The sequence below is a fragment of the Ranitomeya imitator genome, chromosome 3 (assembly GCF_032444005.1).
Source record: "Ranitomeya imitator isolate aRanImi1 chromosome 3, aRanImi1.pri, whole genome shotgun sequence".
In the NCBI taxonomy this organism is placed as follows: Eukaryota; Metazoa; Chordata; class Amphibia; order Anura; family Dendrobatidae; genus Ranitomeya; species Ranitomeya imitator.
This window is the reverse complement of record NC_091284.1, coordinates 306,006,873-306,031,659: the sequence shown is the minus strand read 5'-3', so window position 1 is coordinate 306,031,659 and position 24,787 is coordinate 306,006,873. Positions and strand designations below refer to the sequence as shown.

Here is a 24,787-nt window from a genome sequence, read left to right as displayed (position 1 = left end):
ACAATATGTCACGAGAAAACCAGAATCCGTTGAAGCGTTCCAGAGTTATAACCTCATAAAGGGACAGTGGTCAGATTTGTAAAAATTGGCCCGGTCCATAACGTGCAAACCACCCTTGGGGGTAAAGGGGTTAAAAATCTTACAATGTGATTTTTTTTTTGGTTTATATCTTTAGATTCTGTCTCTCACAGTTGAAGTGAACCTACAATAAAAATTAAAGACCACTCTATTCCTTATATGTGAGAAAACTTGCAAAATTGGCAGTGTATCAAATGCTTATTTTCCCCACTGTAGATTAATGAAATCATGCAAACCACAGACCATTTAAAGTATGATAGAAGGACAGTTAATTTAACTACACCTTATAATCTTCAAATAGAGAAGGGATTCTGTATTTTCCATGATACCGCTTTAAGATTAGAAGTGAAATAATTCAAGACTTATATAAAGTGTATGTATACCACTGCATCCTTCATGAGGTAGGAATGCAGGTTACAGGCATAGCAATTTAAGAACATAAGTGCTGAAAGCACCAGTTAATACAGGCTGTTTCCTTAGACATTCCATTGATATCAGATGAATAAATATTTTGTCAACAGGGTGAGCGCAAAACTTCCCTTTATCAGATGTATATATGGTGGCTCAGTGGATAGCTCTGTAACCTATCCTAGGTACAAATCCCAACAAGAACGGTATCTGCAAGAAGATTTTATAATCCCTGTCTTTATGTGGATTTCATCTGAGTACTCCACTTTCCAAAGACATACTAATATGGAATGTAGTATGGGAGCTCCAACGGAACTGTATTGATGAGGCTTGTAAAGTGCTGTGGATATTGCACTTTATAAGTATGTAAAATAGATATTTATTATTTTTATAGCTTCAGGTTCATACAAATCTAATCTACTCTAATCACCCACTGGTTAACATGGTACAATATTTTAACATGGTACAATATTTTTCCTGTCACAAATTGTTCTTGAAAATTAATTTTCAAAATAACTGGTAAATACAATCATCATTAGTTGCATATGAAAGCAAGTGAAGTGTCTAAGAATGTCTAAGAAAAAATGTGAAAGACAGGTCCAGATATGACCCCATAGGCTGACATGTCAATGAACAAAAATAAAAAAATTCTCTTTATAGAATTATGAGCAGAAACCTTATAGAAAATAACCAGCATCCCTCAGGATTTGTAGCCACCTAAAGCCTGATTCACCCTGGCACAATAAGGAAACATAACTATAGAACTGGTGCAATTCACAGTAAATAATAATTTGATCAAGCAATTTAGATGAGCTGTGTAGCCACATAATTCCACTTCCAAATGAGTCATTAGTACATTAAAACTGATAGCCACAGCATCCTGAAAAGACAGGTTACTGCTAGAAACCTAATGCCAGTCTAGTGACGATGTGTACTTTATGACGTCCTGCATATGTGAGTGGTCATCCATGCTCCACATTGAGACATTCCTCTGTCATGAGATAATGTACATGCCCAGTAATATAGATCTATATCTACAAATTATATGGATGTAAAATCCATGATGAAACAGGGAACAATCTTGAAAATTACAAATTAATAACACAATACATTTTCTCTACCTCCATGAAAGTTTATAGTCTCCACAATAGTGTACTATTCTTAATGCTATTATTGTAAGTAAAAATATCTTATAAACTACTATTGTACTTTTACTACTAATACAACAATTGTGTAACAGATGTAACCTACAATATTATTCCATATTTATTTTTGCACTTTATTTCTGCATCTCAGTTCGTAAAAACGTAGCAATTTACAATGGTGATTAGATGAAAACTAAGGGTAAACGTTGACCGTCAAGGTCTACTTAGCATAAAACATATACAGGTGCCATTTAAATAAATATACACATGTATTTATAACCACATCTCCAATTGAAGTAGTTATTTGCTAAAGCCTCCCTCTAATAATAAGGCAAATCCAGAGCTAGTATTGATAATCAGCACTTCGAGAAGAAATGTAAAAAAAAAAATATATATATATTTAAGCATATTACACCTCAAAATCTTTTGCACTGAAATGTGACATGTTAGTACTTTGGTTAAGGTATATTCATATCATGCCATTTATGTCTGTAGGCTTCTGCAGACCAAATATAGTGATAGCATGGAATACATTTGGTTAGACTTTTAAAATAGACTCAAAATGCACCTGTACAGTATTGCATTTTAGAACAAATTATACCCTAGTCCTTTGCAAAGGACATTAAACCAAACTGTAGTACCGGTATATTGTTGTAGACAAAATACAACTTTTTTTTTTAAATATACGCAGTCAATTAAATAACCAAACATATTGCGAGCATGTGTGGACTTAATACAGCATGAACTAAGTAATAATTAAGAAAAAGTCCATATTATATATTAAATGTTCTTGTAACTGTCATAATATAATAATAATAATATTGTTTTTACATTAGTTACATTATTTAAGAAGCTATTTTATGCATAATAATAATAATATAGTTGATTGTTTAACATGTTTAATTGGAAAGTTTCTAACCAAGTGTAATATATGAAACAAGAAGATGGTCATCTCATTAATATAACTCCATAAGCTGTGTTAATAAAATGAAAATCTTGAAGGGGGGCAGCACAGTGGCGCAGTGGTTAGCACTACAGCCTTGCAGCGCTGGGGTCCTGGGCTCTAATCCCACCCAGGACAACATCTGCAAAGAGTTTGTATGTTCTCTCCATGTTTGCGTGGGTTTCTTCCGGGTTCTTCGGTTTCCTCCCACATTCCAAAGACATAATGATAGGGATTCTAGATTGTGAGCCCCATTGGGGACAGTGATGATAATGTGTGCAAATTGTAAAGCGCTGCGGAATATGTTAGGGCTATATAAAAATAAAGATTATTATTATTATTATTATTATTAAAATCTTACAGTAAGTCTATGCTTTATAGCTTATTAGAATACTGTGGCAAGTGTAAAAAGATTTATGTAAACAACTTACTAAGAAGTACCTCTGTCCAAAATGTAATTCTCTTATGGCATTGTTATTTTATGAAAACGTGAAAGACCTAATTTAGGACATGTACACGCTCATGTGGTTTACATGTGGTTTTTGGCTCAGGTAGAATGCACAGTAGCACACAGAAAAAAAAAAGGAATATTAATGGAGCATTGTAGGGTGATTAAGGTGCGCACTGTATTGTTGTAGTAAGTTCAGCGTGCCTCCTTTCTTCACATCTCCTTTTTTTTTCTTTTTTAGAAGTTAATCATGGCAAATGCATCTGAACAATATGTTACAGCAGTGTGACATTTTATATAGTAACAAAAAAATGTATTACAGTACATTAAAAAAGTTATATAGAAGTTTAACTTTAAATTGTGAAATTAATTAGATAAACAAGTCATCATGCGATCTATTTTATTAATGCACATTGCACAGGTATAAAAATAGGCAACAGATGGCATTAGAGGGTGCTCTAGCTTCATCTTGAGCAAAATGGCAATGACAAAAATATATATATTATCCATATTTTAAAAGCAAGCGAGGAGAGGAAAGGCAAAGAAAGGGTAAAATAAAATGTATCTATAACTAATGAATTCCCTGCAAAGTGTGATTTTGGAAATGATGTAGCATGAGTGCTTGTCCACAAGCATGGGGACAGCATGCAAACTCCTTGCAAACACACACACATACGTGTGTGTGTGTGTGTGTGTGTGTGTGTGTGTGTGTGTGTGTGTGTGTGTGTGTGTGTGTGTGTGTGTGTGTGTGTGTGTGTGTGTGTGTGTGTGTGTGTGTGTGCTATATATACATATATATACTATATTTATACAGTATTTATGCTATATGTATTTACATATATATAACTATTTCTCTATATACATATTTATGCACTGAATTACTTCTTCATGTACCTATAATTCAGTGAATTACTTTTCACTACTACGCTCTAAATCAAGCAGTAGTTCATAGTGTTGATATATATATTTATTTTTTCAGCTATGTGGTATAAAGGTTACAAATGTAAAAACTAGATTTTACCACTTTAACCATAAGGAATAAAATAGTCATAGAAATAATACTATTAGTAATACTAATAGTATTAGCAATAATATGATTTATGATACACACGTCCCTACACACTTTACCAGAACAACTAATAATTCTGAATAGTGAAAGTGCTGCTTACAATCTGAGGAGCCAGGGGAGGCCGAAAAGATAAAAGTGCTTCATTTATAGAATGGCTTAGACGTCTTAACCCTTAGAGGGTGGTACACATAAAATTGTCAGTCATTCTGCTCACATTATATAGTGTTAGGGTGCAAGCAGTGTGGTAAATACTGGTGTATGAAGGAAGAATATATGATAATAGGACAAAAGTCCATGTATAAATTGTGTAAGGCATGCCATATATAGTGCACTAGTGAGTATGGTAGGACACATAACAGGGATTAGAGAGAGAGATATGAGATAGATAGATATAAATAGACAGATAGATATAAATAGACAGATAGATGATAGATAGATAGATAGATAGATAGATAGATAGATAGATAGATAGATAGATAGATAGATAGATATGGGATAGATAGATAGATAGATAGATAGATAGATAGATAGATATAGGATAGATAGATAGATAGATAGATAGATAGATAGATAGATATGGGATAGATAGATAGATAGATAGATAGATAGATAGATAGATAGATAGATAGATATGGGATAGATAGATAGATAGATAGATAGATAGATAGATAGATAGATATAGGATAGATAGATAGATAGATAGATAGATAGATAGATAGATAGATAGATATGGGATAGATAGATAGATAGATAGATAGATAGATAGATAGATAGATAGATAGATATAGGATAGATAGATAGATAGATAGATATGGGATAGATAGATAGATAGATAGATAGATAGATAGATAGATAGATAGATAGATAGATAGATATAGGATAGATAGATAGATAGATAGATAGATATGGGATAGATAGATAGATAGATAGATAGATAGATAGATAGATAGATAGATAATAGATGAGATAAAAGAAGGCTGGCTGATAGATTCTACATGACCCATGTTACTAATATCCCTCAGCCCTCATATTCCTATGTACGCTCCTACATTAGTCCCAGGACATTACTATCGATGGCAGGACGACCCCAGTAGGGTGTAGCCGTCAGCTAGCCCCCCAGTGTATAGCCCGTGCCCAGTAGCACACAATGCCTCCTACAGGTACAGTGCACATTCAGCAACACGTCAGGTAACTCGGCATAACATGGCCGCCTGCCTCCCTCACCTTTACCGCACTCATGTGCGCCCTTCATGAGGAGACTATTTCCTCCGGTCATCTTGTGGCTTCTGAGATTTTCTCTGAACTCGTTAATATAGGACCATAGACCTTACACAGAGCTGTGGCCGGAATGTGGCTTATTTACCGCCACATTATTTACCTTCCTCAGTCGGCCCGGCATACAAGTGCGGCAGTACCGCCAATAATTATTACTGGCAGTCACACTATACCGCCAGCTCTGCGCGCTCTGGGCTGGGAGACATCTTACTCCCTCAAAGTCACAACTTCATGCAGGTCAATCACGACTCTATGCAGGTCAATCGCGACTCTATGCAGGTCAATCACGACTCTATGCAGGTCAATCGCGACTCCACTGATCCCGAGTCCAGAAGAGAAAGTACGTTACATGGCCCGTGTCACCAGGAGAGCGGCTCTGTGCTACACTGTCAGTACTGTGGTATCGCCATAGCTGTCTCTCCCACTATAATATATATATATATCATACACTAGATTACAGAATTCAATGTAATGTATCGCACATCTATTATTTATTATTATATACTTATTTATTTTCGTACTACTCCTTTTTTATATTTCTACCACTTCTTTTTAGAACGTGTATTTGTATCTGTCTCGTTATCCATAGTGTCCACCAAATAATCTATTTCTTTATAAATCCATAACATAACTATCACTGTATTTATGTGCAGTATGCAGACATATATACACACACATATGTATACACACATATATGTATATACACACACATGTATTTATATATATATATGTATATATGTATATATATATATACATTAATACCCACATTATATATATATATATATATATGTATATATATATATATTTATATAAACACACACATATATAAATCTCTATATATACCCACAAATATGTATATACTTATATATACACACACACATATCTATATTTATATACATACACACACATATATAAATAACTATATATAACTATATATGTGCACATATATACACACACACAAATATGTATATACTTATATATATACACACACACTTATCTATATTTATATACATACACACACATATAAATATATATAACTATATATGTGCACATATACACACACACAAATATGTATATACTTATATATACACACACACATATCTATATTTATATACATACACACACAGCTATATAAATATATATATAACTATATATGTGCACATATATATAGACCCACACAAATATGTATATACTTATATATATACACACACACATGTATAAACATATATATACTCTTCCACACACTGTGTCTGATCATTCAATCTGGGCACTGGGTACAGATGGAGGGTGGCCCAGTTGCCAGGACCAGCTCTCACCTCAGCATTCTGTCCACCTCGGCTCTCTGCTCTGCCGCTTCTTCTGTGTTGAGGGACTGCAGCTCTTTGAGGATTGGCGGGGTGTCAAAGTCCTCCCCATCCTCTGAGCCCTCATCTACAGAAAGTTTGCCCTTGTGGTGCCCATTAGTGAGAGTGTGGAAGATGGGCTTGCTGTCAGGGTCGTGCCCAGGAGACATGTGTAAGTTCTCCAGCTTCACACCAAAGCTGGGTGTGGGGATAAGGTCCTCCAAGGCTTGAATGAGCAAGTCTTTGGTTATTCCGGAGTTCAGGAGAGCATTGAGTAGTTCCTGCTGCAAAGACGATAATTTGGAGACCATTTTCCAGGGGAGGGACGGAGAAAGCGAAGAAAAAATGATTCAATCCCCTGGCACTGAGCACCTGTTCTCCTGGTGCCTGCAGAAAACTTTCAGGAAACTCCTACACAGGGCCAGCTTCTTCTAAGCAGACATGCTCTCCTCCATGGGACATCATAACACATGCAAATGAGTGGGAAGGCCACACCATCATCCAAGGGTGCCAGGAGAGAGGAGGAGAATGGAGGCTGGGCTCATTTTCCCTTTTTTTCTGCTAGTGACAACACTCATTTATTGGCTCTGTTTATCGCTCAAACACTGGGTGAACTTTGGACTTGTTAAGCAAGAAGCCACCAAGTGCAAAAAAGAATGGAAGAGAAAAACTTCATTGGTTCCAAGAAGCCGCAGATTGTCCTTGTTGTAGGAGGTGTGTGTGTAAGTAGATGTGGTGTACAAACTGCTACTCATACTGCCACACCACATAGTGAACTAACACTGCTATTTTAATATACATCATATGAAAAATAACATTGTTCCTGTCAACTGGTCAATTAACGAAAACAAAAATATTATACTCCTATTCAGAGGAGAGCCTAGGATGGAAGCCACCCCAACATTGTCTGCTCAATCATTCACGCTGGTTTGATCAGGTTAGGTGTAATGTTGTTATCTCATATACACCATGTTCAAACAAAGTGCAAAAACAATAGCCCCCCAGGACATCCATTCTATTCTAATGTGTCCATAGAGTGTACCAGTGCATGGGATGACCCCATTGACCAGGCTAATGTTAGTGACCTCTGCAGAGACCGCATGTGTTCGCAGAATCAGAATCATCTACATTGATTTTGTTCCTTGCAAACAACTGATAACTTGAACATAGTGGCAATGGTATTATCTGAATTAGGGTTCCTAAAGGTAATGTTATATTTTCACCTGCATTGTAGTTAACTGCAAATTGTATAGATTTTCACTTTTCTATAGACTATATTCACATTTTCACTAGTTATTTTCACTTGCATCTATTTAAATGGGGAAGGAAATGCACAAATCTGTTGAACTGTACCAGCTAAAATCGTTTTTTAACCCCTTTACCCCCAAGGGAGGTTATAACTCTGGAACACTTCAACAGATCCTGGTGATTCTGACATTGTTTTCTCGAGACATATTGTACTTCATGATAGTGGTAAAATTTCTTTGATAGTACCTGCATTTATTTGTGAAAAAAACGGAAATTTGGCGAAAATGTTGAAAATTTCGCAATTTTCAAACTTTGAATTTTTATGCAATTAAATCACAGAGATATGTCACACAAAATACTTAATAGGTAACATTTCCCACATGTCTACTTTACATCAGCATAATTTTGAACCAAATTTTTTTTTGTTAGGGAGTTATAAGGGTTAAAAGTTGACCAGCAATTTCTCATTTTTACAACACCATTTTTTTTTAGGGACCACATCTCACTTGAAGTCATTTTGAGAGGTCTATATGATAGAAAATACCCAAGTGTGACACCATTCTAAAAACTGCACCCCGCAAGGTGCTCAAAACCACATTCAAGAAGTTTATTAACCCTTCAGGTGTTTCATAGGAATTTTTGGAATGTTTAAATAAAAATGATACATACATGCTAGCCACCTTAGGGGGAGACCCAAGTTGGGCTAAATGTAGCGGGACGAAAGAGAGGTGGCTAGCATGTATGTATCGCTTGCTCACCGAGCCCCACTCCATACAGCCAACCAATTCCAGCCCTGTGCTGATGAGGGCCTAAAGCCCGAAACACGTGTCCACAGGTAGGAATTGGTTGGCTGTGTAAATTTAGAAACTAATCCGCAGCATTGCACGCTTGGCGGTTCCAAGCGCTGTGGATTAGACAGGGGTGGAAAGAGATGATTTGCATAGCTCCGCCTACTGCAAGGGATTCTGGGTAAACCTGCTATTCTTTGTATTATGCTGCTTGCAAGTACTTTCCGTTTCAGGAAAGCATCCACTAAATAAAAATGAACATTTAACTTTTTTTCACAACAAATTTACTTCAGCTCCAATTTGTTTTATTTTACCAAGGGTAACAGGAGAAAAAGGACCCCAAAAGTTGTTGTACAATTTGTCCTGAGTACGCCAATACCCCATATGTGGGGGTAAACCACTGTTTGGGCGCATGACAGAGCTTGGAAGCGAAGGAGGGCAATTTGACTTTTCAATGCAAAATTGACAGGAATTGAAATGGGACGCCATGTTGCGTTTGGAGAGCCACTGATGTGCCTAAACATTGAAACCCCCCACAAGTGACACCATTTTGGAAAGTAGACCCCCTAAGGAACTTATCTAGAGGTGTGGTGAGCACTTTGACCCACCAAGTGCTTCACAGAAGTTTATAATGCAGAACTGTAAAAATAAAAAATCATATTTTTTCACAAAAATTATATTTTTGCCCCCAATTTTTTATTTTTCCAAGGGTAAGAGAAGAAATTGGACCTCAAAAGTTGTTCTACAATTTGTCCTGAGTACACTGATACCCCATATGTGGGGGTAAACCACTGTTTGGGCACATGGTAGAGCTCGGAAGAGAAGGAGCACCGTTTGACTTTTCATGCCAAAATTGACAGGAATTGAGATGGGACGCCATGTTGCATTTGGAGAGCCACTGATGTGCCTAAACATTGAAACCCCCGACAAGTGACACCATTTTGGAAAGTAGACCCCCTAAGGAACTTATCTGGATGTGTGGTGAGCATTTTGACACACCAAGGGCTTCACAGAAGTTTATAATGCAGAGCCATAAAAATAAAACAAAATTTTTTTCCCACAAAAATTATTTTTTAGCCCCCAGTTTTGTATTTTCCCTAAGGTAACAGGATAAATTGGACCCCAAAAGTTGTTGTCCAATTTGTCCTGAGTACGCTGATACCCCATATGTGGGGGGGAACCACCGTTTGGGCACATGGAAGGGCTCGGAAGGGAAGGAGCGCTATTTGGAATGCAGACTTAGATGGAATGGTCGGCAGGCGTCACATTGCGTTTGCAGAGCCCCTAATGTACCTAAACAGTAGAAACCCCCCACAAGTGACACCATTTTGGAAAGTAGACCCCCTAAGGAACTCATCTAGATGTGTTGTGAGAGCTTTGAACCCCCAAGTATTTCACTACAGTTTATAACGCAGAGCCGTGCAAATAAAAAATATTTTTTTCCACAAAAATTATATTTTAGCCCCCAGTTTTGTATTTTTCCAAGGGTAGCAGGAGAAATTGGACCCTAAATGTTGTTGTCCAATTTGTCCTGAGTATGCTGATACCCGATATGTGGGGGGAACCACCGTTTGGGCGCATTGGAGGGCTCGGAAGGGAAGGAGCATCATTTGGAATGCAGACTTAGATGGATTGGTCTGCAGGCGTCACATTGCGTTTGCAGAGCCCCTAATGTACCTAAACAGTAGAAACCCCCCACAAGTGACCCCATATTGGAAACTAGACCCCCTCAATGAACTTATCTAGATGTGTTGTGAGAACTTTGAACCCCCAAGTGTTTCACTACAGTTTATAACGCAGAGCCGTGAAAATAAAAAATCTTTTTGTTTTCCCACAAAAATTATTTTTTAGCCCCCAGTTTTGTATTATCCCAAGGGTAACAGGAGAAATTGGACCCCAAAAGTTGTTGTCCTATTTGTCCTGAGTAAGCTGATACCCCATATGTTGGGGTAAACCCCTGTTTGGGCACACGGGAGAGCTCGGAAGGGAAGGAGCACTGTTTTACTTTTTCAACGCAGAATTGGCTGGAATTGAGATCGGACGCCATGTCGTGTTTGGAGAGCCCCTGATGTGCCTAAACAGTGGAAACCCCCCAATTATAAATGAAACCCTAATCCAAACACACCCCTAACCCTAATTCCAATGGTAACCCTAACCACACCTCTAACCCTGACACACCCCTAACCCTAATCCCAACCCTATTCCCAACTGTAAATGTAATCTAAACCCTAACCCTAACTTTAGCCCCAACCCTAACTGTAGCCCCAACCCTAGCCCTAACCCTAACCGTAGCCCTAACCCTAACCCTAGCCCTAACCCTAGCCCTAATCCTAGCCCTAACCCTAGCCCTAACCCTAGCCCTATCCCTAGCCCTAACCCTAACCTGTTGTGAATTCTGTGGCAGAGCTCCCTCCTGTGGTCACAAGTGGTACTTCGGCTGGTTCTCTCTGTGAGCTTCCGTTGGTGGAGGAAAGTGGTACTGCAGCTTCTGAGTTTCCTTCCTCAGGTGATGTGGTGAAGTCGTTAGGTGCTTCTCTATTTAACTCCACCTGGTGCTTTGATCCTGGCTTCCAGTCAATGTTCTAGTATTGGACCTGTTTCCTCCTGGATCGTTCCTGTGGCCTGCTGCTCTGCATAGCTAAGTTCCTCTTTGCTATTGTTTGCTGTTTTTTTCTGTCCAGCTTGTCAATTTGTTTTTTTCTGCTTGCTCGAAGCTCTGGGACGGAGAGGGTGTACCTCCGTGCCGTTAGTTCGGTACGGAGGGTCTTTTTGCCCCCTTTGCGTGGTTTTTGTAGGGTTTTGTGTTGACCGCAAAGTTACCTTTCCTATCCTCGCTCTGTTCAGAAAGTTGGGCCTCACTTTGCTAAATCTATTTCATCTCTACGTTTGTCTTTTCATCTTAACTCACAGTCATTATATGTGGGGGCTGCCTTTTCCTTTGGGGTATTTCTCTGAGGCAAGGTAGGCTTATTTTCTATCTTCAGGCTAGCTAGTTTCTCAGGCCGTGCCGAGTTGCATAGGCAGCATTAGGCGCAATCCACGGCTGCCTCTAGTGTGGTTGGAGAGGATTAGGGATTGCGGTCAACAGAGTTCCCACGTCTCAGAGCTCGTTCTTGTTTTTTGGGTTATTGCCAGGTCACTGTATGTGCACTGACCTCTATGTCCATTGTGGTACTGAATTACCTTTCATAACACTAACCCTAGCCCTAACCCTAGCCCTAATGGGAAAATGGAAATAAATACATTTTTTTTTATTTTTCCCTAACTAAGGGGGTGATGAAGGGGGGTTTGATTTACTTTTATAGCGAGTTTTTTAGCGGGTTTTTATGATCGGCAGCCGTCACACACTGAAAGACGCTTTTTATTGCAAAAAATATTTTTTGCGTTACCACATTTTGAGAGCTATAATTTTTCTATATTTTGGTCCACAGAGTTATGTGAGGTCTTGTTTTTTGCGGCACGAGTTGACGTTTTTATTGGTAACATTTTCGGGCACGTGACATTTTTTGATCGCTTTTTATTCCGATTTTTGTGAGGAAGAATGACCAAAAACCAGCTATTCATGAATTTCTTTTGGGGATGGCGTTTATACCGTTCCGCGTTTGGTAAAATTGATAAAGCAGTTTTATTCTTCGGTTCAGTACGATTACAGCGACACCTCATTTATATCTTTTTTTATGTTTTGGCGCTTTTATACGATAAAAACTATTTTACAGAAAAAATAATTATTTTTGCATCGCTTTATTCTCAGGACTATAACTTTTTTATTTTTTTGCTGATGATACCGGGACACGGTTCGTTTTTTGCGGGACAAGGTGACGTTTTCAGCGGTACCATGGTTATTTATATCTGTCTTTTTGATCGCGTGTTATTCCACTTTTTGTTCGGCGGTGTGATAATAAAGCTTTTTTTTTGCCTCGTTTTTTTTTTTTATTACGGTGTTTACTGAAGGGGTTAACTAGTGGGCCAGTTTTATAGGTCGGGTCGTTACAGACGCGGTGATACTAAATATGTGCACTTTTATTGTTTTTTTTTTTATTTAGATGAAGAAATGTATTTATGGGAATAATATTTTTTTTTTTCATTATTTAGGAATATTTTTTTTTTTTTTTACACATTTGGAAAATTTTTTTTTAACTTTTTTACTTTGTCCCAGGGGGGGACATCACAGATCAGTGATCTGACAGTTTGCACAGCACTCTGAACCACCTCCCTCCCTGCAGGACCCGGATCTGCGGCCATCTTGGATCCGGGTCTGGAGCAGGCAGGGAGGGAGGTAAGACCCTCGCAGCAACGCGATCACATCGCGTTGCTGCGGAGGGCTCAGGGAAGCCCGCAGGGAGCCCCCTCCCTGCGCGATGCTTCCCTGTACCGCCGGCACATCACGATCATCTTTGATCACGGTGTGCCGGGGGTTAATGTGCCGGGGGCGGTCCGTGACCGCTCCTGGCACATAGTGCCGGATGTCAGCTGCGATAAGCAGCTGACACCCGGCCGCGATTGGCGGCGCTCCCCCCGTGAGCGCTGCCGATCGCTGTGATGTACTATCCCGTCCAGGGTCAGATAGGCCAAGGGCACCTCGACGGGATAGTACGTCTAAGGTCACAGAGGGGTTAACTAGCTGGAAAACATGGAATGCACAACTGTTTTGCCCTGCCAAAAACATAGATGGCAACTAGATCCAATTTCTACCTGATCAAAGCATAATGTGTGTCTGATATCTAGATCTGACATTTTACAAAAGGGCACAACAAAATACTTTAGTTATATATCTCAGTTATTTTGCATATGTGGTCATCTGCAGAAGCTAAAAGCTCATTCCAGATAAGGAAGTAATTTATAACAATCACAAAAATGGTGTGACTTTTGGTGTTTTATGGCAGTCCAAGACAGAGGAGAGCAGTACTGGAATAGGGACGTGAAAAACTACACCTAGCAAATTCATCACAATTTATACCACTGTCATGGCAGAAATGATACCAGAAATGGTTCAAGCATCACTTCTACAAAGGTTCTTGTCAGTTGTAAAAACCTAATTTATTAAGAGGCAGTTATTAATAAATTAGGCATATTTTACTATAGTTCTCCATTCATTAAGACAGCTGAAGAAAACTGGCCAAAGTTCATGGTTGTCAATCATGCCTACTGAAAAGAAATAAAAAATGTGGATTGGAGAAGAAACGTGTCTCCTATTATTGTGACACCTAGCTTATATTTTCATATCTGATTCTGATTGCTGTGAATTATGTCAATTGGCATCTAATCCAATTTAAAGGGAAATCAGGCTTTTTTGTGAAATGTATTTTTTATTTGTGTTTTTTTTCCACTTTATAATCTGTATTAACAATAATTAAATAGAAATTGAGCAAATTTTTACACTGGCCACTGGCGCTTTTTTAGATTCTAACTTACTGTTGTTTCAGGATACAATACTTGTATATTAGCAACAATGAACAGATTCTGACATTATTTTTGGTATTGAAGGACCTAATGAGTATTTGTAAGGCTATGTGCACACATTGAGTATTTGGTGAGCTTTTTTATCTCAGTATTTGTAAAGGTACCGTCACATTAAGCGACGCTGCAGCGATATAGGCAACGATCCCGATCGCTGCAGCGTCGTTGTGTGGTCGCTGGAGAGCTGTCACACAGACAGCTCTCCAGCGACCAATGATGCCGAAGTCCCCTGGTAACCAGGGTAAACATCGGGTTACTAAGCACAGGGCCGCGCTTAGTAACCCGATGTTTACCCTGGTTACCATTGTAAATGTAAGAAAAAAAAAACAGTACATACTTACATTCCGGTGTCTGTCCCGCGCCGTCAGCTTCCCTGCACTGTGTCAGCGCCGGACGGCCGTAAAGCAGAGCTGTGACGTCACCTGCGTTCACAGTCAGTGCAGGAAGCTGAGGCCGGGGGACAGACACAGAAATGTGAGTATGTACTGTTTGTTTTTTTTTAACATTTACAATGGTAACCAGGGTAAACATCGGGTTACTAAGCGCGGCCCTGCGCTTAGTAACCCAATGTTTACCCTGGTTACCAGTGAAGACATCGCTGAATCGGCATCACACACGCCGATTCAGCGATGTCAGCAGGTGATCCAGCGACAAAATAAAGTCCTGATCATTCCTCAGCGACCAACGATCTCCCAGCAGGGGCCTGATCGTTGGTCGCTGTCAAGCATAATGATTTCGTTAACTATATCGTTGCTACGTCACAAAAAGCAACGATATCGTTAACGATATCGTTATGTGTGACGGTACCTTAAGCCAAAACCAGGAGTGGAACAATCAGAGGGAAAGTATAGTAGAAACATGTAACACTTCTGCATTATTTACTCCCTCCTAGTTTTTGTTTACAAATACTGATGTAAAAACTTACCAAATAATCAAGGTATGCAATTGACCTAAAAGTCATTGTGAAAGGAGGGGAAGCAGGGTCAGCAGTGATATCACTCATTGTGAATGATGGATCCTGTATTATCAGGTGTATATACTGGAGTTAACTGTCATTGTAATCCTGCCTATGATGATAAGGAGCCTGCTGAAAACTTCCTGAAAAGACAAAAAGTATGAGTGTAAAAAAGCTACAGTAATCAGTGCGAAAAATTGCAAGATTACTAATTTTGTTTTATAATACAGACCATAGAATATGTTGTCAATAATTTTAATTTCCCTTTAACCCTTTATCGACATCGGGCATACATTTACGCCGATGTCGGGGTCCCTGCCCACCGGAGCCCACATCTTTCCGGGGACATATCAGCTGTTTTGAACAGCTGCATGTGCCCGCAATAGCCGCGGGTGGAATCACGATCCACCCACGGATATTAACCAGTTAAATGCGGCTGTCAAACTCTAACAGCAGCATATAAATCTTGCTTACAGCCATCGGGCCGGAAATACAGCTTAAAGTGGCTGCTGGTAAGTGCCTTATTCCTCATCGCGGTTTTAAAATGGTGATGAAAAATATGTAAATCGTGCCTCCTGTAAACAATAATTTCACAGGTGACAGCTATGTATGACTTGGATTGGCGCCAATTAACTCCTGTAAATACAGCTGTCAATTATGACAGCAAATTCCAAGTAGTTATAAGGAGTTAAAAGATGCCCTTTAACTCTGTCGAATAGTTACCCTGGCACCCTCAGGGAACAGTGACCTCTTAGATCCAGCTATAAGCAGGGCTTAACAGGCTGAATCAGTGTACAACTAACAGGTCTCACACATTGCAGTTCACAAGTTCTTCAATGCACAAGACCAGTGATTAAAGGGACTCTGTCACCACTTTTGAGCTAATTAATCTGGGCATACAGATTATAGACTACTGAGGAAAGTCTTGCCTGTATGTCTCCAGAGATTATCTTACATTAAGGGGGAGTTACCAGTGTGAGACAAGTAACTAACATAGAACAGGATAACAAAAAATTGTCTTCTTGAAAACAGATTTTTGCTCCTCTCTGAGCTCTGCTATATTGCAGGGCTGGACTGGCCATCTGGCAATTCTGGAAATTGCCAGATGGGCTGGTACCTGCATTGGGCTGTTCTGTCATTTGGTGCCTCCTGGAACATTCCGCTGCACAGAAATGTGCTACTCCCACTGCTACTCTGTTATGACCTGGTGGTTAGGACAATAATGGACCTGATGATCAAGAGCACCCGGAAAGACCTGATAGCTACAAAAACACAGGACAAGCTCTGGGAAGTGGAAACTCTGCTGACCGCAATCCCTAATCCTATCACACACACTAGAAATAGCCGTGGATTGCTCCTAGCGCTCCCTATGCAACTCGTCACAGCCTCAGAACTAGCTAGCCCTAAGAAAGGAAAATAAAGCCTACCTTGCCTCAGAGAAATTCCCCAAAGGAAAAGGCAGCCCCCCACATATAATGACTGTGAGTTAAGATGAAATCACAAACACAGAGATGAAATAGATTTAGCAAAGAGAGGCCGGACTTACTGAACAGACAGAGGATAGGAAAGGTCACTTTGCGGTCAGCACAAAAATCTACAAAAAGCCATGCAGAGTGTGCAGGAAAAAAAAACCTTCCGCACCAACTCACGGTGCGGAGGCGCCACACTGCGTCCCAGAGCTTCCAGCAAGCAAGGCAATATTCACAATAGCAAGCTGGACAGAAAAAATAGCAAACAGGAAAATAGCAAAGAGGAACTTAGCTTCTGCTGGAGTAAACAGGTAACAGAACGATCCAGGAGCGAACTAGACCAATAGTACAACATTGACAGCTGGCATGGGGCAAAGATCTAAGTGGAGTTAAATAGAGCAGTCCACTAACGAATTAGCCTCGTCACCTGTGGAAGGAAACTCAGAAACACCCACAGCCACCAGAGGAAGTCCATGGACAGAACTAGCCGAAGTACCATTCATGACCACAGGAGGGAGCTCGACAACAGAATTCACAACACTACTCCCCTTCTCCCACAAGTCCCATGTGATCTCCTTTTTCTCCACATTGATGTTATGCACATGAAGCATGAAAGAGGAGATGACACCTCAGCAAGTCAGCTAGCCAGCCTCCCATGAGCAGGCTGAGGTACGTAGCATCCACACAATAAAGAGCAACAGTTCAGCTGGTGAGAAGGACTTTTTCCCGATGTGCGAGAGGACGTGTTAGGTAAAACGCTTGTCATCTGTTCTGTCCAGCAGCTCCTGCCTCAGGTCTGCTGCTGCCATTGTAACGGGGGCCGGGGTGATAGTAATGGCGAGGAGCTGCTATTTCAGCACACCCTGGTGCCCTGCTGCATTAACAAAGTGTCCCTTCTGGTGTGTGCTGTGTGTGCAATGCGTTTCACTCACTTGTGGGCTATAGTCCTCCTCAGGTTGCAGGGTCCTGGTCTTCTGCAGCAACACACAATAACCATCAGAGTCCAAGTTCAATTCAAGAATAACAACTTTACTGAGCTCATCCAGTTTAGATACAGACACCGCACAGCAATCTTCAAACAGGATGGAAATTTTTTCCCCTGAACTGTCCCTGGTTCTTCCTGTTACCATTTGTTTCCGTAACACATCCTTCGGTACCGCAGCTCCCTGAGTAGCCAGACTAGCTTGTTCCTGGTGTTCCCTATCCATTTTCCCCATTCTGTACGTCTTGGATGTCACGGAAGTGTCCCATAAGCCTAGCCACTGTTTCTCTCATGCTGCCCAAATCTGCTCATGCTCATGTGTCTGTCCACCCGTAGGGCCTGGATTCATGAGTCTCTGTCATAACACAGCTCTGGTCAATCACCTCACTGTTCTTCTTTCTCTTCACTACTCTATCTCCAGAAAACACTCTCCTTACCCTTTCTCCTCCCACTAGCTAACATCCTATTGGTTTAACTATTATTTATCTTAACTCAATCTAATCTCCTAATCTACAGTGCCCCCACTGCTGTCAGTCCTATATTAACCCTTACTAACACTAAACCTTTCAATATCTCCCTATCTCTATCCCTAATCCACAAAGATATATAATTTGCACAATACATGAACATTTTTGCACAATAAAACAATATCACATTACATGACACTTTATACGCAACACGTACCCGATTTTATCAAGAAGATGCGCACAGGCAGGCAGGGCACAAATTAGCCTCCAGCAAACCCCTTACACACCTCCCTCCTAAAACCATGGTCATCCCCGACCATGTAGTACCATTAATAAACAACACTATTATAAAGCATTCATTTTAAAACATGTTCAACACACACAATTATATTCTACATAAGAGTCCATTCTTTTCTTAACCACCTCTAACCCGGTTGCTGGTCAGGCCTGGCACTGGTCCCACTTGGTTGGGACCCTGGAACACACAGTTCAAGTCTCTCTATTAACATGGCTCCTTAGCCATCAACCATCAATGCATATTAGACCACTGACACATGGGCACAGTACTTTGTAACTCGGGCCGAACCTCGAGTTATCCAGTTAGCACTATGGGTCCAAATTACCCCGGTCCCTTTGCTTCCGGGACCCGGACACACCACAGGTTCACTACAGGACACACCATGCTCATTGACCAGTCCTTTTCCGGTCTCTCAGTGTCCACATAAACATCATGGACCACGTGGCCGACTTACCACAGCTCTGACAGTTCAGGAGAGTTTACAGTCCACATACAGTTGTGACCCGGCTCACTCATCGAGTCCTCCTGTTCATGTTTTCCCCCTCCCTCCTATTTTCATATCACGGTTCCTTTAAAACGTGTGCTGCTACCAACCTCCTAAGGATAAAATTCAGGTTAGGCAATGTAATAAAACAGAGTTCTTAAAGCATCCACACATTGTCCGTTTTTCACAAGGGGTCTCAGTCCTGTAATCCAGCAGGGGGTGGGCAAATGAACTTGGATGGGGAAAACAAACTTTTTAACTCTTTAACTGCGGCCACACTGACCGCGCTGTATTCAGGGCTCCTGCCCTCAGGGATGCCGAACAGTTCCGTTTCAGCTCTCTGCGTGCAACGAGCACAACTTTACAGTTACAAGGGGGGTGAATTTAGTTGCTGTCTCCACGGTTGACAGCCTGCTGTGCCAGAGACCAGAGAGGGATGGATCCTGGCTGTTCCGCAGGCCTCCTTTGTGATGCACGAACCACTCAGGATCCTCCTCCGGGGTAGCAGGGTGACTGCTACCACGAAAAAGTCCCGGGGTCCTCTTTCTTTTATAAAAGAGACCCGGTCACCTTCCTCCTGGGGGCGTTCAAATTTTACCGAGCCCTCGTTGATTTATACTTTATCATAGGTATGGTCCTCCCAGATAAAACTGTACCCGCAGGATGATTTTGTGTACATCAGCATGCCGCTGGTACTCCATCCATCACTCCCCCTCTCAGGTGCCACAGCTCCACCCAGATGTCCCGCTCCCTCCGCTTCTTCTCTACCACTTCCGCAATCCAGGCCGCCTGCGTGGAGGAGGGAAAGTGGCCTTCTCCTTCCATATATTACAGTGATGGATCAAAGAAAGTGGAGCCTGCGAACACTGACCTGCGCTCTGAGACCTGAAGCCAGGGACCTCCCACTGCCTGGTTTCGGTCATCCCGCTTCCGCTCCTGGTATGCAAGCAATTGCAGATCCTCTTCCGGAGGCAACAATGTGATGGCTACAGCAAAAAAGCCCCGGGGCCCCCTTTCCTTTATAAAGGAGACCCAGTCACCTTCCTGCAGGGGGCGTTCAAATTTGTCCGAGCCCACGTTAATATACACCTTGTCAAAAGGTAAGGGTCTCCCGGATGATGCCGTACTCGCAAGAGGGTTTGATATAAACCAGCAGGCCGCTGGTCCACTGGCCAGCCATCACACCCCTCCCGGGTGCCGCAGCTCCGCCCAGATTTCACGGTCCCTCCACTTATTTTCCTCCACCACCTCCGCAATCCAGACCGCCTGCCTGGAGGATGGGAGGGGCCCACCCTTTCTAGATATCGCGGTGGGGGCTAAGGGATGGGAAGTCCGCAAACACAGGCCTGCGCTCCGGGATCTGGGGCCAGGGTCCACTCATTGCCTGGTTCCAGTCTTCCTGCTCCCGCTGCTCTGGTTCTACTGCCAATGCCACTTTGCAACCGCAAGTCTCTGTTTCAGCAGCTGCCGCCTCTTCCGGTTTGGGGTGGCTTAGAGCAGGCTCCTCCAGGTCCGGGCGAGCTGCTCAGCTCAAGGTCCTCTAACTCCGACACTTCTGGGCTTGCTCCTTCCGGACTGGGCTCTTCTGTTGCCGGATCACTGAGTTCCTCAGCCTTCGGGGTGTCATTATCTTCCAGTTGGTGGAGAAGTCTGGAGCCTGACAGCCGCCAGAATTGCTGCTCGACAGCCAAGGGAAACCGGTACAAGTCATATCTCCTTTCAGATTCCGCCATTACCCAGAGCCGTCTGGGGTAGGCCTTCAGGATAATGGAGACAGTGGTCGTGTGGTGACAGAGCTGAGGAGGCATGTGAGTTAACGCCATGATGGCGGCAGTCCTGTGATTTGATCCTGTTAGAATAGAATTATTGAATATTAGAAATAGTAGTCTGTCTATCATGGTACTTAAAGAAGCATTCCTATAAATGTTTATACTCTTAATATATTGCAATTATCATATAAAGTAACACTGTATACTTACAATTGCTCATTTTGCCTTTCTACCCAGTTAGTTATTCTCTTTTTTCTGATAAATGTAGAAACAGGAAGTCTCTTGTCCCTGCATTTATCATTCCGTCTTGAACTCCTGACCCAGCTGCTCATCTTTCCCTGTCATAGACTTTTGCAGTGACACATTACTTGTGCAAAGTCAGGTGTCAGGGGGCCAATGTCAATGTTTTCTATAGTTTCCGAATAAATCCATTTCCGAGGATGCAGATACAGGTAAGAGTTGAACTTGTTAGGAATTTCATGTGTTGGCGCCATTTTGATCCAGAGACAATGGAGCCCCGACTGCCACAATTTGTACAGCACTATATAATCCCCAGCTTCCCATAATACATGAAGTCTATATGACCCCCCCCCCCCCTACACAGAGTATTGTGAGGCAGTGACCTCTGTTACAGCTAGGGGGCACTGTTTGTGCTCCCCAGAATGTGCAAGGTGGCGTTGTGAGGCTATGAGGGGGTATTGCAGTCGCAGGTGTAGCTGTAATGCAATAGTGTAGCAGTGACCAATGTCACAGGTAGGGGTCGCTGTTTGTTCTCCCAGGTTGTGAATGTGAATGGAGACGTATGAAGTCCATAGGTGTGCATGGCAGTCACGGGCGTAGTGGTGACTGCAATGCAGGTTAAATGTAATAAATAAGGTTGAACTGAAGTCCAGCGTGGGTGATATCCATAAAAAATAACTTTTATTCCATTTTCAATAAAAGCACATAAGTCCAAAATCTATCTTTATATCCAGAGACACAAAAATGGGTAATTCATACCAATGACAGTCACAGGCTTAAAGTGCATTTAAAATCATACTCGTTTCAACGGTTGTGCCGCCTTAAGGTACCGTCACACTAGACGATATCGCTAGCGATCCGTGACGTTGCAGCGTCCTCGCTAGCGATATCGTCCAGTGTGACAGGCAGCAGCGATCAGGCCCCTGCTGTGCTGTCGCTGGTCGGGGAAAAAAGTCCAGAACTTTATTTCGTCGCTGGACTCCCCGTAGACATCGCTGGATCGGCGTGTGTGACACCGATTCAGCGATGTCTTCACTGGTAACCAGGGTAAACATCGGGTAACTAATCGCAGGGCCGCGCTTAGTAACCCGATGTTTACCCTGGTTACCATCCTAAAAGTAAAAAAACAAACACTACATACTTACCTACAGCCGTCTGTCCTCCAGCGCTGTGCTCTGCTCTCCTCCTGAACTGACTGTGAGCGTCGGTCAGCCGGAAAGCAGAGTGGTGACGTTACCGCTCTGCTTTCCGGCCGCTGTGCTCACACAGACAGTACAGGAGGAGTGCAGAGCACAGCGCTGGAGGACAGACGGCTGTAGGTAAGTATGTAGTGTTTGTTTTTTTTACTTTGAGGATGGTAACCAGGGTAAACATCGGGTTACTAAGCGTGGCCCTGCGCTTAGTTACCCGATGTTTACCCTGGTTACCGGCATCGTTGGTCGCTGGAGAGCGGTCTGTGTGACAGCTCTCCAGCGACCAAACAGCGACGCTGCAGCGATCCGGATCGTTGTCGGTATCGCTGCAGCGTCGCTAAGTGTGACGGTACCTTTAGTCATTGTGATAAAGATAAAATGAAAGAGAGCTGCTATAAAGGACTAAGCCCATTAGGTTACGCCCTTTGATCTTGCAGACAACAGAAACAGGGCAACACCTACAGATAATTAATGAGTTTAGCCTGAAATTTGCATAAAATCCTGCCGGATATTCATGCCTTGGGGGCTCTGGACTTAAGTTGATACATCCACCATCTCTCTCGGGGTGGTTATTTTTCTTTTTATATCTCCCCCTCGAAATGGAGCTTTAACCCTTTCAATACCGCGGACCTCAAATGAGCTGACATCCCCATTATGTTTATGGATGAAATGTTTGGATGCAGCAGAGGTCTTATGAGTATTTTTATGGTTGGCACAGCACTTTTTAAGGAATGTGCCACTGACTCCGGTGCCCCCCCACCCATTCCATTCACTTTGCACTGCCCTTCTATCCCTCCCCTTTTCTGTTAAGTGTTAATGGTTTCACCCGTTTTATGTTGGCCAAAGGGAGCCCGTCAGGCTATTTTCACCCCCCCCACCTGTACCTGGTACAAAACAGCAGCAGCTGCATCCTCCCCTTCCCCTTTGGGTCTCAGAGGTGCTCGTCTGGGCTGTCTGGTGAAGAGTGGTGTGATGGCCGATCCCATCCTGAACATGCTGCATGTCAGGGCGTCGCAGGAGGGTGAGCACTGAGTGCAGGTTCTGATTTCAGGGCTTAGTGCCTGTCTTCCTCCTCCAGCTGCCGCAGTACCTGGAGGCCGGCAGTCCACGAGGTGTTCCCGCCCTCCTGTCCGCCTCAGCCCTTGCCCCATTCCCTCTCCTGCTCTGCGAGGCAGGCATTCATATGACCAAAGGGCAGGCTGGCCCCGCCCACCCCAGCTCTGTAAGCTGTAGCTCCGCCTCCTGTTTGTCAGAGCGCGGTAGCTCAGCCCCCCATCTCTGCACTCGATGCAGTTCAGCCTGCCGTGGCTGAGGCTTTCCCTCCGTCAGGCGCTCACATGCACACCAAACAGATGGAGAGGATTGGCACAATCTTTCCCTGGCCACTCTCTGCTCCACAGCCTGCCGAGTCAGTAATGATACACTCGGGCAGGACAGAGAGTGTGGCTCCGCTCACTGTATCCCAGCACAGTCTCCCCCCCTCCCACAGGTCAGCATACATGGCACTGTGGGCGCCATTACTGAGGCTCCAGTTTTAACCCCTCCACCACAGTACTTATTATTGCAGCCCCACATAGTTTGCAGATGGGGTCCAGAGGCAGTTCCTCGGCCCCTGCAGATGACTCTGCTAAGCCACTACCAGTAAGCACGCAGCAAAGCACGCAGCAAACTTTAGGGAGGTCCCCCCTTCCTGAAGGTGCCGTACCCAGCACGGTTGCTGGAAGTAATGTTGATCTTAGGTTGGTTGTAACCCCTGCTGTACATCAAAGGTCTTCTTCCATGGACACCGCTCCTCACGCCGGCGTAGCAAGCGTTTCACTCTGGAGGTCCAGACCTCACATGAGGGGTCATAGGTCACGTCCTCAAGTTGGCGCTCTCCGTCATCATCGGAGTCTTCGAGCGCATCAGCAAGTCCTGATTATCGGCCTCGTACTCGTGGCGAGAGAAGTGAGCCAAGGTCAGCTTCCAGGGCATCCAGCCAGGCCGAGCCGAGAGCGGCGTCCAGGGCTGCCAGCCTGGCTTTTACTCACCCAAACATCGACCCAGGGGCTGGAGTTCCTCCATCAAGCGGAGTCCCTCCTCCTGCAGCAGATTTGGGTGAGTGCTACTTTTCTTTCGCAGGAAAAAATGTAAATTCCGTTTTATTACCGGCCCTTAAGGCTTTGATTGAGCAATTTGCAACACCGGTTGGTGATACACTTGTGAATCAAAAACATTTGGGAAAAAAAGTCGAGCCACCGCTAGCCAGTATATTTAAAGATTCCCTTTATTGTGGGATTAGTCCACTTGGTTCTCATTTAGATAGTGAAACCAAGAATAAAATATGGTCGAACGATTATATATGGCATTAGTATCGGTGGATCAGCATGTAATTGATAAGGAGAGGAGACTAAATGATAGGCTGTTGACAGAAGCAGGCAGAAGGTTGCAAAAACAATTTGTCAATTGGTTACAGGCTTTTGCGGTTTTGGGCTTTGTAATGGGTCAGAAACATCTGGAACGGGGTTCTGATTTGTTCATTTATCATTACATGATTTACACTTTTTACAAGGCCCATTGTTCTGTCCTCACTAGCTGAGGCAGGCTCATGCGTAGCTATACAGTCAGCTAAACCGCTATACCGGGGTCCAATAAGGAGACTGTGGTTGAGTCTGTGCTTTATTAAACGTAGTGGTATATTGATGCGGTGAAACTGTGAACAATGATATAAATAGAATCAGTGCATGGT

At 42.6% G+C, this 24,787-nt stretch overlaps 1 protein-coding gene across 1 annotated transcript in view; it reads right to left on the bottom strand.

Moving 5' to 3' along the window:
* HNF1B (HNF1 homeobox B) overlaps positions 1-7,144 on the bottom strand; it is a 216,197-nt gene extending 209,053 nt beyond the window's left edge. Inside the window, exon 1 of the mRNA XM_069756585.1 lies at positions 6,683-7,144. Within this exon, the coding sequence (XP_069612686.1) occupies positions 6,683-7,020 (338 nt within the window). The 5' untranslated portion in view covers positions 7,021-7,144. The remainder of the gene's footprint in view (positions 1-6,682) is intronic.
* Positions 7,145-24,787: the final 17,643 nt, after the last annotated feature.